At 40.1% G+C, this 16,701-nt stretch overlaps 1 protein-coding gene across 4 annotated transcripts in view; it reads left to right on the forward strand.

Moving 5' to 3' along the window:
• Window positions 1-16,701, forward strand: part of NELL1 (neural EGFL like 1) — a 337,439-nt gene that overhangs the window by 149,015 nt on the left and 171,723 nt on the right. For all 4 annotated transcript variants that reach the window (XM_088058095.1, XM_014260240.2, XM_088058094.1 and 1 more), the window contains exon 13: window positions 4,778-4,903. In XM_088058095.1, coding sequence (XP_087914221.1) covers window positions 4,778-4,903 — 126 coding nt within the window. The remainder of the gene's footprint in view (window positions 1-4,777; window positions 4,904-16,701) is intronic.

The following is a 16,701-nucleotide window of genomic DNA, read 5'->3' on the forward strand; positions in this document are numbered from 1 at the left end:
CTTCAAGAGGTCATTAAACATCCATTAATTCCTCACCTTATCAACCCACAAAACAAACTGGATAATAGCCACAGTAGCTTTAATTATAGGACCCATATTTAGGTAAGGTGCAGCAAATGGGAGAAGTATAGCCGTGACCACAAGCCACCTGAAGCTGTGTGAGCTAGACCACATGGTTCCACCTAACGAGGTTTCTACATCCAGCACACAAAAGTTATGTAGGAACTGTTACTCCTTTTTCGCCCTTTTTCCCTCAGTGCCCTCAGGCCCCACATTGGGTGCCAAAATCTGTCTTGGTTTTGGAAGAGAGATGTCTGCTAGGGAGGGCAGGAGCCTCCCTCGGAACAAAAATATAAACCCCCTCCTTCCGGATTACTCTAATTTTGAAAATCAAAGGGCTCTCAGACAGAGACTGGGGATAAGAATAACAGTTCCTTAATAGTATTTATAACAAGGCAAACAAACAACACTATCTACAGCGTTAACAACAGAACAGAACTAGGGACCCCGTGACAGCTTTCTCGGCCGGGATGGGAAGGGGTGGAGGAGAGGCTTTGCTTCACAAACCCCTCAGTCAGTGCCGGTGCTCCTGCAGGGCTCTGAGGAACACTTAGCTGGAATGGCAGGGATGAGCTGAGATCCCGGGCTGGTGGCTGAGGTGTATCAGCAGCTCTGCGGCGGTGCCTGGCACTGGCACTGGCACATCCCAGCAGGACAGGGGGTGCGAGGCCAACCAGCGAAGAAGGAAGAAGAAGAAGCAGCAGATGGCAAAATTCCCTTCTCCAAACTGCAACAACTCCCAGCGAGTGTTCTGTTCTGAAGCTGAAGAAACCAGCCAGCCCCCAGCTGCCCCCACCCTCCCTTTTTCCTGCCCCACTTCCCCCCTGGGCCCAGCCAAACTCTTTGTGTTTCTCAAGCACCCACTAAGTATCAGCAATCAGGTTTTCCCTGCAACTAATGGGTAAAAATTCCGCAGGTGAGCCAGAACTAAAGGAAGGACACCCAACCTCCAGCAGGAGAGCTCTGCACTGATAATGAACTCTGTTTCACTGTCTGCTGAGGAGACACTTGAACCCAATGGGGTACCAGTCCCTTCCCAGGCCAACCCACCATTTTAACACACCAGTCCTTGCTGCAAGCTGGAGCCCAAATATCTCTGTTGTTGCAAAGTGTGAGCTGATGCTGGTGATATATGCGTGATAATTATGCTGTGTCAAGTCTCATTTTAAAGACCATAAGTATACCTTTTTAAAAGAAAAACAAACTACTTCACTACCCTAGAGAGAATCATAAATCATGTATTTTTGTCACCCCGAAAGACTACTAGAAGATGAGCTTTAATATTTCAAATGCGACAAGCAATCCATACACATGAATCACAATTTGAGTTCCATTACAGCTGAGGTGATATATACCACTGTGTGCTTTATGGTTTTTACTCTAACAATATTAGGTGAAAACCCAAAGCTTTCTGTGATGAATACCTAACCTTTTAAAAGTATTTGTAGCATTGTGGTCCAAAGAAACAGATTTAGTGTTGCCCTACAGGCTTTAATAAGAAAATTCTGTTGCCAGTTTTGACCTCTCAATATTATTCTCTCTAAAGAAAATGCATGTATTAATAGAAAGCTAATACTGCAAAGGTAAAAGAAAATCTGAGGTGCTGAAAGGGTTTATGGAAAATATAAGATTTGCATTTAAATTTAAATTTAAAGATTGCAAAGACAATTAAATAAATTAACAAAGTTTGAAGAGACAGATTTTTTTTTTACTTTTGCTTCCTGTTTCAGGCCCAGGCTTGTTCCTCCTGGGCTCTGGAATTTCTGCAGCAACCCACTACCAGTTTTTCTCAATTCTTCTATTTATAGTCAGTTCATCACTTGAAGTCTTTAGTCACCTTTTGAGATACTCTCTTATGGCAGTATTTCCATACAGGTAGTGAATTTTCTTTTTATCTCTGGGTATTCTCATATTTTTTGTTACAGCAACATGGGCCTTTCTTGCAATGAATCAAGTTTCAAATTCCTTCACCTTTGAGAATTTTAATCCTCTCACTTCCCCTGGGGGGAATAAAGAGAAATGTAGTGAGGGAGCTGGAGATGAAGGGTAGTGAATGAAGTTAATTTTCAGGTGAACTGGTTGTTGTTTTGACATTCTTGCTTTCTTTGCTGACATCTTTTCATTCCTTTTCCTTTTATGCTAGAAAATTATTAGATATGCAAGAGCAAAACTCCTCAAAGCTACACTCCAAAGGCCTATTAAAAATAGTCTGCAAGCAGATAAGTGTGAACACACGTCAACACCTGAGTGTTTCCCAAGTGGCTTGAGCACTCAGCGGTGTGATAACAAGACATGTGGGAGGATTTTTCCTGGCTTTTATATTCCATATATTGATGCTCCTGACTTTTTAAAATTCATTTCATCAAGTGGCACTGCAACTGAAACAACAAAAATGCAAGAATGAGATAATTTAAAGTCTTTGCAGTGGTATATAAAGTATTTTGCCTCTAGGTCATCATTTCTAATTCATCCCAAGTTGGCAGCAGTCAGAAATCGCTGCCAACTGACAGCTGTTTGCTGGCCATCACAAAGAGATCTAGCTAGTAGCTCTGTCTGGACAGATGTCTGTGTTATAAATGCAATGGCAAATTAGGGTTAATATAAAAAGTGATTTATTATAAAACAATTATAATCACAAACAACGAGAGAAAAAAAACCCACAATAAATCAGTGCAGCGCTGGGTGGACAGGGAGATGTCTATACCCAGAGGTACAGATTTACCCAAATCCACGAAGGAGGGTAGACTGTCCGGGGTTTTTATAGGGATTTTGTGTCCTGAGGCCAAAACTCTGAGCAGTTACTATTCAACGAAGAGTTTAGATGGCTGGTTGAATGAATTTCCTGGAACCGTGGAACTGAATCAATAGACGACAGGGCGGAGTCTTCTCGTATGTAAAAGGTTCTGAGTGCTTCTTGATTGTATCTTCAGTTGGGCTCTCAGAGTGAAGTATCGGTGTGGAGTCGATGGATATCTCGGCTGGGCTTCCACTTACTGTCCGGCCTGATTGCATCTTCAGTTGGGGTTTGCAGGGAGGGGTGCCCAGGTGCGGTGTGGGGTCGATAGCCATCTCGGCCTGGCTCCTTTCTTTGTTTAGCTTAATCGTTCGTGTCCTGCTCTTTCTTTCAGGCTGATGAACGTCGCCTAGGGTCGTTACCGCCTGAATGGGTAGTTACTGCTGGGTTTGGGGAAATTCTTCGGCCACACTATATTTTATATAATTTTTTACATTGTTACAAATCCAGTTATATACTTATTTATTCTTTCACAAATTTTTATCCAAGGTTACATTTATCACATCTGTAATGTAGGAAGTGTGAGTGTAGCTGTCATGTGTTTAATTTTCAGAACCTGGAAAATGGGGATGTATCTCAACTGCAGCTGCTTCACTTTAGGAGGGTAAAACAAGATACCTGATTTTAGGTAACCAAGAACTTAACATCTGCACAATTAAACTCCCCCCTCCCCCACCCCCCCCATTCTGGGACTGAATACTGATGTTTTGATGCTAATCACTTGCTGTGTTTCTGTAAGTGCTGTTCAGAGGGAGAAGGGAGTCTGTAGATGGCTGTGCAGAGGAATGTGATAGGAGGCTGCACAGTGGGGTGACTAACTCATTGGCACTCTGCAAGCTAAGGTTCTTCAGCTGTGTTGTCAATTGATACCTTTCCAGAGTGTGAGCAATAAATAACAGAAAGAACAATTCCCCCTATATTACTATAGGGGGAAAAAATGTCTCTGATTCATCTTTCTTTGTGTTGGACATACGTAACACTAGAATTAATATTTTGAAAACCATGAATTACTTCATGTAAAATCTGTGCTGCTAAGCAGAAAATCTATCCTGCTGAGAAAAAGAAAAGAAAATTCTTCTATATAATGTCTGGTTTTGTAAAAAAGGAAGGGAGAAGATTTTACAGTTTGTAATATAATAGAGCTTTGAGATACTTAAACAGGCAAGTAAATTATAGGTTTGAGTCACTATTGTGAAAACAGTTTTGAGTTTTGGATTTGCGGCAGCAATAGAGATTGCTTAAGTGGAGACACGAGGTCAAGTTTTTGCTGGTCCTTAATCATGTGTTTTTTTTGCTTTGACATGATGCAAATCATAAAATGGTTTATGGTGACTGGTTCAGTCTTCTGCTTGTGTGACATGTGGAGGTGGCACAGAGTCCTGGCCTGTAATTCCTGCAGCAGAACCGTGTGTCCAGGGCCACAGCACTTGGGTGAATCTGGAGTGTGGAGAACTTGCAGTTCAGCTGGGCAGTGGAATCAGCTCCTGCATTGTCCTGGCAAATAATGCGTGGCATATCTGACCAGCACTGCAACTGATACCATGCTGTATGGAATTACTGTGCCTTTAAGAGTTAGGATTTTCAGTATTCCATACTTTGACCCTATTTTTTGTATTTATGTGTGTAAACTGCATCAGTTTTTGGGTTTTTAACATTGCAAAAAACCCCCAAATACATGTTTCTTTTCCAGAATTAAAAAAAGAAAAAAATGTTTCATGAACAGTGGGAAGGAACACATTGCTATACTACAGGAGTTTTAGCCCTATTTTAAGGAATATTTTTTACTGAGTTTGCCTTGTTTTTTAGTACTAGTGTTTAAACAGATTGCCTTTGGAATTGTAAATGGAATTTATTTTCTGTAATGTCATGTTACTCATTTCACTAAGTCCGACTGTAACTTCCCTGGGTGTTTCTTCCTTGCAGACATTGATGAGTGTGCTGCCAAGATGCACTATTGCCACGCCAACACCATGTGTGTTAACCTGCCTGGGTCCTATCGCTGCGACTGTGTCTCAGGATATGTCCGTGTGGATGACTTCTCCTGCACAGGTAAGCTCTCAGGTACAGCAGTAGCACTGTCACATTCTGTGTCTTGTGTGTATTACCTACCTTCTGTCTAGTCCCAAATACCACACAGCAGCTTACCCTTTGCCAGGATAAAATTTAGGCACAATTAAGGTAGATAAATGTGGTAGGAAGTGCCTTTTCCCTGTTTGGGCCCTTTGGGATTAACTTGGAAGGTGGTTGAAGAAGGGGTGTGGTGCACCCACTGAGGACTCTTGTCAGCCAAGACACAGTCCCTTTTTGACCCACATCTGCCTTCTGTGAGAGGTGTAGAGACTGAGATCATGTGTTGTGAGAAGAAATAGCCATCAGCTGTGGTCTGAAACTGGTTAGTGTATTGAAACATGAGAAGTTACCCATGAGGAGAGGCTTTCTGGATAGAGCTGAGACAGATATGCAAAAGGAAAACTGAAATGTATAAATCTTAAATCCATTATTGTTAGGTGGTTTGGAAATTGCTGTTAATGCTGAGAATTAATGTTTCAAGAACTATGACATGCTGTTTAGGAAAGACAGCATGTGGATAGCATTAGACAATAACTCTAGTTGGCTTTTTTAAAGATCTCTATCTGCAAAATGAGCTCTAAAAATTCCTAGTGGAAAGTAGGTAGGGCCTCATTTCCATCTAGGGGTTTTTAAGGGACCTTCTCTGGAAGTCTCAGAAAAATGTGAGGAGCTGCTGAACTGCTCATCCTAACTTTGTCTAGCTGGGTAACATCTTTCAATGATAATCCAGAAAATCTGATTTTGGGATTATTTTGATGGTGAACTTGTCATGCAGAGGAGGAAAATATGAGGTAAGTTTACTGAAATGGATATAAATCAGCTCAACACAATACCATATTTAGAATGGTGTTGGGTAAGCTATTTTCTGAAGTGGAAAGATGGCACAGAAATATTCAATATGAGAATGATTTCCAGCCTGGATTAACTACATTGTAATGCGTGTTATCCTTAGGGAAGGTCATAGGAAATGTTGACTTTAATAATGACAGCATGTCTTTTAGCTAATACTATATAATTTATAAAACCATAGGAAAGTCCTGCTTATCTCTTGAGAGAGGCTGATACTAAATAGCTGTCAGGAAGCTGATTTTTATTTTACCCAAAGAGACATTACTTCTGTGTAATCTGTCTCTTTTCAGTTTTTCTTGATTTTTTACAATGTGACATGACAGATTCAGACCTTAAATTCTGTGCTGTGTGAGGTATCAACCATCACAGTGATGGGGAGAGTGATTATGATAATCTGACTCTTGCTTTTCGATATATGTTCTACTAATTTCCTAATGTGCCTTTCTTTCCAGCAAGGCACTATCATTAGGCATGCAAAGGGTATAGAAAGCAAGATATTTGTGATACACTGAGAAAGTGTGAAGTAGAAAGACAAGTTGCTTGACAGTAATGAAGGAACACTCACTTAAAGTGCATGCACACAAAGAATCCAGAGCAGGTGTAAGAACAAATAATGGAATGAGAGAGACAACTGTTTCTTGAAGGTTTATTGTCTTGCAAAAAACACTTCATTTTTGACATTGTCATTAAAAAGCAGAGCAAGTGCATTACATAGATCTGGAGAAACTTGGTTCATTGCCTGTTGTAGAAATAAATGTTTGTTATAATATTAAATGTAGTTAAAATAAATACTGTGCAATAGAAGCACTAATCCTGTCTTTGTATTTCACATTATGCTTAAACAGACTTTTAGCAGTAATAGTAATGATTAAAAAAAAAGAAATAATAAAAGAAATTCAGGCAGCAAATACTTAAGTAATTTCCCCTTGACAACAAATGTTCAGCAGGCACAATAGACTGTAGCTATTACTCAGGTCTTTAAAATTTTGTTGCTCTTTATTCAAACTGAATAGATGAGAAATTTTCTTGTTATTGAACCGTGTATTTAGAGACAAATCTGAAAGCCTGAGATGGATTGGTATTCTGCTTAAAACTGTGTGTGTATGGGGTAAGGCTCTGATGGCTTCAGGATAAAGATGAAATTTCAGATGTAAGCACTTAAGGCACATGCATGGCATTGTATTTTGTACACTACTGACCCTAAAGCAGAGTTTTTCCATAGAGCAGGAAGTATCATGTTTGGGAAGCCTGAGTCTAGTTCATCAAGGTAAAAAGTCATTTGCAGTTGAGCAGATTCTGTGTGTTGCTGGGCAGCATGTGCTTGGTGGCTGATCCCCCTGCTCTGGTAGCTTTCAAAAGGTTGAAAGTATGTGGAGGATGTAAATCTGCATGTGGAAGGTGTAAATCAGAAAGCTTTTTTTTAAGCTGAATGAATGTTTCAATTTGATATTGAGGGGGTTTTATCTTTATAAAAGGAATGACTGGTGAAATGCTGTCAATTTGAATTGAGCAAAATAAAATTAATTTGGATATTGCTGAATTTTAACTATGCTACTTCCAGTATTTTCTTTAAAACACTGTATCTTAATGAAATTAAACTAATTTTTACAGGTTTGACATTGCTGAAAGTTTTTTTCCCAAAACAATTTTGGATAATAGTTTCCAACTGTGAAGTAGGAACTTCTGTGGTTATCAGTAAGAAGCTGCTGTGTTGGAAGATGTGCTGATTGCATAGAAAATGCAGTCATATGGACAGAGTGACTAAAACATTATTCTGGATGAAGTCTACAGTTGTATTAAACTCTCACCTATGACTTAAATGAAGTAGTGACTATCTTAAAAAGTAATCAGTGTCTAGTCTCACATAAGCAAATGACCTGGGATGATGAGGTATTCTGAGACAGATTAGTCAGCCTAGTAATAACTTCAACCTGTGTTCACCAAGAAAGGTACATTAGTGTTTTTCTGCTTACCTGTTCCTAGGCCTTTGTGCACTGAATGTTAATTAAGTTGTTGAGTGAAAGATGGTTTTATTAAGAAAAGTTACCCTGGAATAGGAAGCTGCTTTTCAATCTCTTCCTGTGGCACTGACAGGTTGTTTATCTGTACTCCAGTAAATCAGTCTTGTCCATTCTGAAATTGGCAGCAAGATTTGCTGCTCCAGATGTTCTCATTTGCTGCAGTCTACTGATTTAAAGCATTTGATTGATTCTCACTTGTTTTTACCCCAGATGTTTGTTTTTACCCCAAATGCTTGTTGAAGAATAAGTTCTCTTGGACTGCTATCTTCTAATATAGCAGTTTGGGAGTTCATTTCAGAAGTGCATTATTTCATTTTATACACTTTGAAACATTATAAATTAAGTAATAAGAATATAATACTTTTATTTTTGATGGGCTGCATCTGTTCTCTGGCATGATTTTAAAAATTTATGCATATGATTTTCTGTACTTTGAAACTAGAATATGTAGTTCCTATGTCTCACTGCCATTCAGTCAAGTATGGAAATACTTTTTCATCTTAATAAGCTATAAGTTACCTGTAACGACCACATATATCATGCTGCTAGGAAGAGAAAACAGTGTGGTTTCATCTCTTTTTGGATAAAGTTGGCATTTTCTATGAAGACAATCACAATGACCGCAAAAAAAGATTCCTGACCTTTAATAGCTACGATAGCCATTTAAAAAATAACGACTAATTTTGCAATGTTCTCCTTGGGAGGACACCAAAAACTTCCTCGAATCCTGCAGTCATTCAAAGAATAAGTTTCATTTTAAGTAGTCACCACTGGGCTTGAACACTGTATTTTGTTTGATTTGGGGTTTTCTTGTTTGCTTGTGTTCGTTTTTTTGGTGGTTTTTTTATTTTATTTTTTTATTTACTACAAATCTTCACTGATTTTGTGATAAAGCTTAAAGACCTTTTCAAATGAGAGTGCCAGGAGATTTTTTGTTCTCTATTTCCATGTGTTACTCATAGCCATTCTTCTAAATGAAGAAGCCTCCTTTGGACTTGAGAATGTCTCAACCCATTTTGTCCAACTTTTATCTTTTCAAGAAGTAGTATGAAAAGTTATCTGGCCATCCAACGTGTCAGTACTACCCACTCTGCCAAAATGGGGTGAGACCTATGCAAGCACCCTCCTCATTATGCATGAAAGCTATACTGGCAGATGTTTTTCTCTGTGAAAATAATCCACCTCCATATTTTACTGTTCTGCATGATGTTCCAGTAGTGGACCGTGCTTTTAAACCTCTTTCAGTCCTCATTTGCCATGATGACATTCCAGAATTTCTTTAACCTTTGGCTTCTCAAAGCAATGAGTCGCTAAAATATTTGTGTGTTAGAAAAAGCAAGTCTTTATCTACCTCAGAAACAGGAAGTATTTTCAAAACACACAGTTCAGTATTCTAATTCTGTGAAGAAACAGATGTTACATAAAAATATATTACTTAGAAGTCTTGGAATAGAAATATATTATTTAGAAGAAGTCTTAGAATATAAATCTTGGTCTTGAGTTTATATTCTAATTTGATTTACAGTATGGGTAGAGAAGAGGAAGTAAGAAAAGCTCATGATTGTTACCGCTGAAGATGAATAGATCACACAGACACAGGTCGAGGTGTGGTGAAGAAAGAGCAGAGTTTATTTTTCCTCCCAGGATTTATAGGCTTCTTACCACGGCCAGGGATTGGATGGTCAGGATAACACTTTCCCACTGCACTGGCCATGAGAGATGCCCATCACAAGATGTGTAACAGAAAGAATGTACACATATCTATGTTTATAGTTACTGTCCTGGGAAAGTCCTTAGAAAACTATGTTAGCAAGCTCAGAAGCTGAGTTTTCAGGGCGACACATGATTTTGACAGGTTATCCTGTAAGTCCCTTCACTTCCATCCTGTGTGGTTTCTGGGGCAGCATTCAGTTTTGAATGTACTGCACTTTTCAGAACAAGCTCTTCTGCAGCATATTATTTAAAAAATTGTGCTTAAAGCATCGAAGAACATAAGGGTTCTGAGAAATCTCATTTTCAAGGGAAAAAAATCAGAAACCCTTTCTCCTGCTCTTCTTTTCTTCCTCTCCCCTATGTGTGACAGGCAGCTCAATTGCAGAAATTCCTTGCTGTGGTTAGAACAAATGTTAAAATTGTTTGCTATTACTAAAATTGATGCCTTTGTTGCTGGGGTTTACCTGTCAGGTTCAAGGTGATGTAGCTGACCCCGTAATAATACTAATAATGCAGCAAGTTTCACCAGAGTGAAATGGCAATCTCAAAGGGTGGGTTGCTGGCCTCACATCCAGAATCAATGTGTGTGTTTGTAAAAGAACTGAATAAAAGCTTTTAGGTAGACAATTGATAATATGGTCACTCTTTGAAAGATAGTGCTGTTTTTGGAAATCTAATCTAGTGACCTTCTTTTCCACTATTCCTTCTTTGTGAACTAAATTAGCGTTCCAGAAAGCAACATTGTTGTTTTAGGTGTGGCACTTGCACTTTTCAAGTGCTGTGCAGGGACTTGGGTGTTCAAGGAGATCAGCAAACAAATGTTACACCTCTTCTTGTGATAGGCTGTTGTTGGTGAATGGATAGATTTGTCTGCTAGCTGAAAACACAAGTCTGGGGCTGCAGGCAGTGAAGATAGGTCTCTGGTGGAATAGTTTTCAGGTTTGTTTTGTTCAAGAGCTGTCTTTAGGTCTTGCTGTTATAAAGAATATCACTAGGATCTTGCTGTGGCGGGGTGACCATGGCTGGATTTCTGGTACCCACCAAAGCCTCTCTATCATTTCCCTTTGCAAGTGGGCAGGGAAAATGTAACAAAGATTCATTAGTTGAGATGAAGACCAGTAGAGATCAGTCACCAAATACTGTCACGGGCAAAACAGACTCAAATTAGAGATATTAATTAAATTAATTACTAACAAAATCCGACTAGGATAATGAGAAGTCAAAACAGACCATAAAAACACCTCCTCCGCATCTCTCCTTCCTTCCTGAGCTCCTCCCACCAATGGTGTAGGGACATGGAAGTGGGGGTTATGGTCAGTTCATCATGTGCTGCTCCTGACACCGCACAGGGAGAGGAGTCCTTCCTGTGCTCCAGCATGGGGTCCCTTCTGTGGGAGACAGTTGTCCAGGAACTAATACAGCATGAGTCCATCCCATAGGCAAGGCTTCTCCACAAAGTGCTGCAACGTGGGCCATTCTTCCATGGGGTACAGTCCTTCAAGGACAGGCTGCTCCTGTGTCAGTTCCTTACAGGGTCACAAGTCCTACCAGGAAATGTGCTCCAGCATGAGCTCCTCTCTCCACAGGTCAGTAGATTCCTCCAGAATTCTACTCCAGCATGAACCTCCCATGGATTCACAACCTCCTCTCAGGCATCCAGCTGCTGTGATGTGAGCTCCTCCATGGGCTGCAGGTACATCGCTGCAGCCCAGTGGCCCTCCACGGGACAGCTACCTCACCCTGGGTAGCACCACCGTTTGCAAGGGAATCTCTGCTCCAGCACCTGGAACACTTCCTGCCACTCTTTCAGCCTTGACCTGGGTGTCTGCAGAATTGTTCCTTTCATATTCTCACCCTGCTCTTCTCTGGCTGAAATTACATCTGAGCAATAACTATCATTCTTGATTGGCCCAGCATTGGCCAGCAGTGGGTCGATCCTGGAACTGTCTGGCCTTAGCTCTGCTGGACATGTGGGCAGCTTCTCACAGAAGCCACCCCTGTAGCTCCCCTGCTACCAAAATCTGGCCTCACAAATCTAAAACATTGGCCTAATACTACATAATTTTTTATAGTATCATAGAAAGGCTTGGGTTCTAAAGGACCTTAATGATCATCTAGTTCCACCTCCTCCTGCCATGGGCCTTCCGCTAGACCAGGTTTCCCAGAGCTCCATCCAACCTGCCCTTGAACACTTCCAGGGATGGAACAGCCACAGCTTTTTTGGGCAACCTGTGCTAGGGCCTTGTCATCCTCACAGTAAAGAGTTTCTTCATAATGTCTAAACTAAACCTTCCCTCTTTCAGTTTTAAGCTATTGCCTCTATGTGTCCCTGTAAAAAGTCTCTTTCCAGTTCTTACAAGCCCTCTGCAGGTGCTGGAAAGTGCTGGAAGGTCTCCCTGAAGCCTTTTCTTCTCCAGGTTGAAAAATCTGAAATCTCTCAGCCTGTCTTCATAGGAGAGGTTCTGCAGCCTCTGAACATCTCTGGGGGCCTCCTCTAGACTCTCCAACAGGTCCATGTCCTTCTTATGCTGGGGCCCCCAGAATTGTACACAGTGCTCCTGGTGGCGTCTCGCAAGAGCAGAGTAAAGGGACAGGTACCTCCCTCGACCTGCTCATCACACTGCTTTTCATGCAGCCCAAGATGTGGTTGCCTTTCTAGGCTGCACATTGCTGGGCTGTGTTGAGCTTCTCCTCCACCAACACACCCAAATCCTTCTACTGAAGGCTGCTCTCAATCCATTCTCTGCCGAGAGATCATGTATTTGTGGTTGGGATTTCCCTGACCTGGGTGCAGGACATTGCACTTGGCCTTGCTGAACGTCATAAGGTTCTGAGTGCCCACCTCTCAAGTCTGTCAAGGTCCTCCAGAATGGCATCCCTTCCCTCTGGTGGGCAGCACTGAGCATGGTGTCATCAGCAAACTTGCCAAACTTTTTGAGAAAAATTATGGAAGTATTATTCGGGTTGAGGTCACAGTTATGTCACTGTTTATAGATTAGGTACCAAATAATCAACACAATAGGTCTGACTGGGGTTAAGGACCTCAGGTAGATCTGGGCCCCTGATTCTTCTTGAACCAGTATGTATTCCCCTCTTTGGAATCCAGTTTGTCAAGACACACTGAAGACAGACCATGATCTTTCTAGGAACCTCACTGTGATCTGTGTGCATTTCTTCTCACTGTACATCTTCAGGACAATAGTAAGGCATTTTCAAACACACTTAGAAATTGGTTGTAAGGCAGCCTGAATAGATGACACTCAGAAGACACAAAATATTTTTGTGCTGATCTCTACTCAGCTGAGTCCTTTACTGTCAGGTGCTGTAAGGCAGGGCAGGACTTAGCTCCTACTGTTAAGTAGGACTCCTTTGTTTGAACTGCAGTCAATAACAGTTCTGTTCCCATAACTGTGAAGGGAAATGTGATTTAGTTTGAGGTGCCTTGAAATGCAGAAACATTTGTTTGAATTACCTTGGAGGGCTGTTGGCCAAGTTCAGCAGCAGGTAATCTATGCGCTGGTGGGCATTGCCTCCATCAGAAAGCATTTCTTTGCTCTGCAGGACAAGTCAACAGAAGACTTGTGTATTAAATCAATCCAGCAAAATAGAACCCGAGCAACTCCAAATCAACTGACTGACAGTTGCAGAGGTTTTGACTCAAACCCCATTAATGTGGGAGAAAGCTTTCAATGACATTCATTTTGGCTTTAGGTAAGTTCTGAAGAGAGATAGCTGGTGCACTATTGCCATAGGGAAGCTCTGTTTTTAACAATACTAAAAAGGCTGATTCTTCTGTATTGTGAGAGAATGCTGTTGTAACACAGATAATGTAGCTTCTCAATGCATCCCTTGAAGCCTGATAAGTATTTAATTGCTCTTTTGGAAAAGGGAAGCTGAGGCACAGAGAATTGAAGTATTTTTTTCCCAAATTCATGTGGAGACAGTGACAAGCATTAGGGAGTCTAGTAAAGAGTCACATAAATTAGATATGGGAAAAACACAGACTTACAGCAGCAAGAATTCAGTGAACAGTGAGGTTTATTTTTATAGATACTGACATTTTCACAAGAAACAATAGCAGTTCATTGAAGCACAGTGTGCATGAGCCCTGAGTAACCATGTGGCCTTTATGTTATTAATCTTCTCCTTCCTTTTTCCATGCAGTTTTGTAACATCTTTTGTTGCTTTGGAGTTGAATTATTCCCCAGCTCTCTAATTTTAAATGCCATGTTAGATTCTTTTGTTCCTGACTTCACCTTCATTTTACAGGCTTATTGGGTTTGACTGCAATATTTTTTACATTCCTTCCTTTAAAAAAATGGCATTAAAAAACAATATTATTTGCTTCTAAGTGCTTTCAATTTGAGGATAAATAAAAAGTACTAAAAATGCAATATTTACAGTGATTTTAATTCCTCACTGGTAAATAGTTTAATTAAACATCTTTGTGCTTTCCTATGCTCTAGGCATGGAAGTGTTGCTAATTTGTCCAGAGTAGTTGGTAATCCCTTCAAGTCTTTTCGATGCATTGATTTGCTGTAACTTTATTAATACTAAAATTAAACAGCTGACTGCAAATCATACTGATGGTTGTATTTCTTGACTTAGGCATAATTAGAATTTTCACACAATTTCTTAGCTGCAGCCTTTTGTGCTGGTATATAAGCTGTCACAAAAATGCAGTATTTTAAATAGTTTTGCCTATGTATCTTCATGCTTGTGCATAAACTTAAGCATTAAGCATAAACAATAATATTATTGATTTAATATTCAGTCAAAATTCATGAATGAAGCTGTATATCTAAAGAGACAAGCCATGTCTCCTGGTCAGCATTTGTCCTGAGCTCTCTTTGGATTTCTTCTTAATACAATAGGACTAAATCCATTTTTATGGCATAAGAATTCTCAGTTTCTAAATGGGTCAATTGCTACAAACAGTCTCTGAGGTGAGGGATAGAAAGAGAGCCACCACACTAATTTCTTACTGGGAATGTGCTATCTCGCAAATGTGCAGCAGTTGCAGGATTGATGCAAGTGGCTGGAAGCAAAAAGCTCTCATGTTTTAGTTATCTGCTTCCACAGTAAATGTGAATGCCTTAAGGAGTGCAACTTGCTTTTGGGAAGGAGTTTACTCAATCAAATTCTGATCTTTTTGGAGATATAACTTCCTTTCCTTTGTCCAAACATGTAAAAAATTTCCCAATCTGTATTCTGTTTCTAGATACAATTTGTAACAACCTCTTTGTTCTTCAGACATAGAATTGAACTCTCCTACTAAATCAAGGAAGTAACTGAATCACAGAGAAGGGCACCAGGCTCACCATGCCTCAAGGCAGGATCCTTGAACTGTGAAACATCCTTTTCTTATCTGTTCTTAAAAAACACAAATAATTCCAATGAGGGAGACACTTTAATCCCCTTTTTGTGTGTGTACCCCCCTTACTCAGCCATTTAGAAAGGTTTCCTTAATGGCCCCTTATAATCTCCCTTGACAAAATTTAAGCCTGTCACCTCTTGTCATATTCTCAGGAAACACAGAGAATGCTTTGACCTTTCTATTTACACTCCATTTTAATATTTGAAATATCTTTTCATGAGTATGTGTTAATCTTATTATCTGAAACCTAAAAGCCTATTTTTAGTTTTGGCACTGAGCAGTACAGCAGTACTCCAACTCTTCTTAACTTCACATCTTCTTTTGGAAAAATTCTGGTTCTTTGCCCGAGAGTTTCAGTGTCTTATGAAAGTATTTTTCACATTGAACTGCAAGATTGTTGTTGTGTGTCAGGGAAGTTGCTCTCAAGAGTGGTACCAGGTAAGAGGAGGTGCAGTGTGTGTGAGGTTGGCAAGTCAGATGGGTAGATGTGGCCTAAACCTCCCATACTGATTCTCAGAGTCCCGGGCAGTGTTAATGTCTGCTTCCAAAGGCTGGTGAGCAGGCCCAGCACTGGCCATGCTGGATAGTTCTCTATTTGCCCTGCTGCATCCTCTTTTTTTCGGTCCAAACATATTGTTCAGCTATACAAAGAAGAGCTCTTGAATGACTAATGGCCAAGTATAGAATGTCTACAGTGTTTGCTTCTGGTGCTGGAGTAGATTCTGTGGCTTGTCTGATTTGAGTAATAATGAGCACATGGCTGCTGGAAAAGATCAGGAAAAAAGGCTCAAATGCTCCTCTAATATGCCTGTGTGTATCTTGCAGTATATGTATCATATGTGACCAAGGACCATACAGGGTGTGGCACATACATACACTTTTCTTCAAAAGAAATCCTGTACAGAGATAGAGGAGCTCATACACATTGGGTCATAGGAGTGCCAAATTGATGTGACTTCAGTTCAAGGAATGGTGGAAATTATCTGGGATGCAATCACTGGACCTGTAGAATGGCCAAGAACTTGCACTGTATTTATTATGGATTTGATGGTGTGTACCTCCTGAAAGGCAGTGTGTCATGGTGGATGAAAACAGCCTAGCAAATTAGGAGTGACATATCTGTGGAATGTGCAGCACTTTGCTGCTCTGCTATTGTATCTTTGTGTTTGCTGCTTGGATTTATGATTTCCAGAGTAAGGCTTTTACTTATGAAACAAAGGAATTCCATAAGACTTGTTAAGCTGAACAGAAAATTTTCCATTAAGTTCATGGTTCTTTCATCTGGTGGGCTTTTCTGACAGTGAGAAATATGTGTGACAAAGGTTTTAGCATGTTTTAGTTTTTTTTCTTTTTCTTAATCTAAATCTGCATTTTATACAAAATGAAGCAATATATTAACACTTCTCATTTTGTTATGATCTCATTTTATACCTGTGCTGAATATTTCATAGTTGTGTGTTTATTGATTGGGAGAAAGGTAATATTTTATTAACAGCTATTGATTCTTGAACGTCTGTTACTTTATACAGATGATCAAAGGATCACCTTCTGAGCAATCTGAGATACTGAAAAGATCTTAGGACCCTGGTTCAATGATGGGCACCTGTAATTTCTTTGAAGTAGCTGGGGTTTGGTTTAGCACTGTTTAGAAATGCATTGTAGATCCAACTCTTGCTTTGCTGGTTCTGCATGTTTACAGATAAGTTAAAAAATGCTTTTTTCAGGAAAAATATTAAGGGGATGGAGAAGAGTGCCTGTGGCACTGAAGGTGTGCAGTGTGATTTGTCTCTTTATGGATAGTCTAATTCTGGTTTTGG

This window comes from Pseudopodoces humilis, chromosome 7 (genome assembly GCF_049639895.1).
Source record: "Pseudopodoces humilis isolate 2021_Gansu_Grassland_sample_001 chromosome 7, ASM4963989v1, whole genome shotgun sequence".
Taxonomy (NCBI): Eukaryota; Metazoa; Chordata; class Aves; order Passeriformes; family Paridae; genus Pseudopodoces; species Pseudopodoces humilis.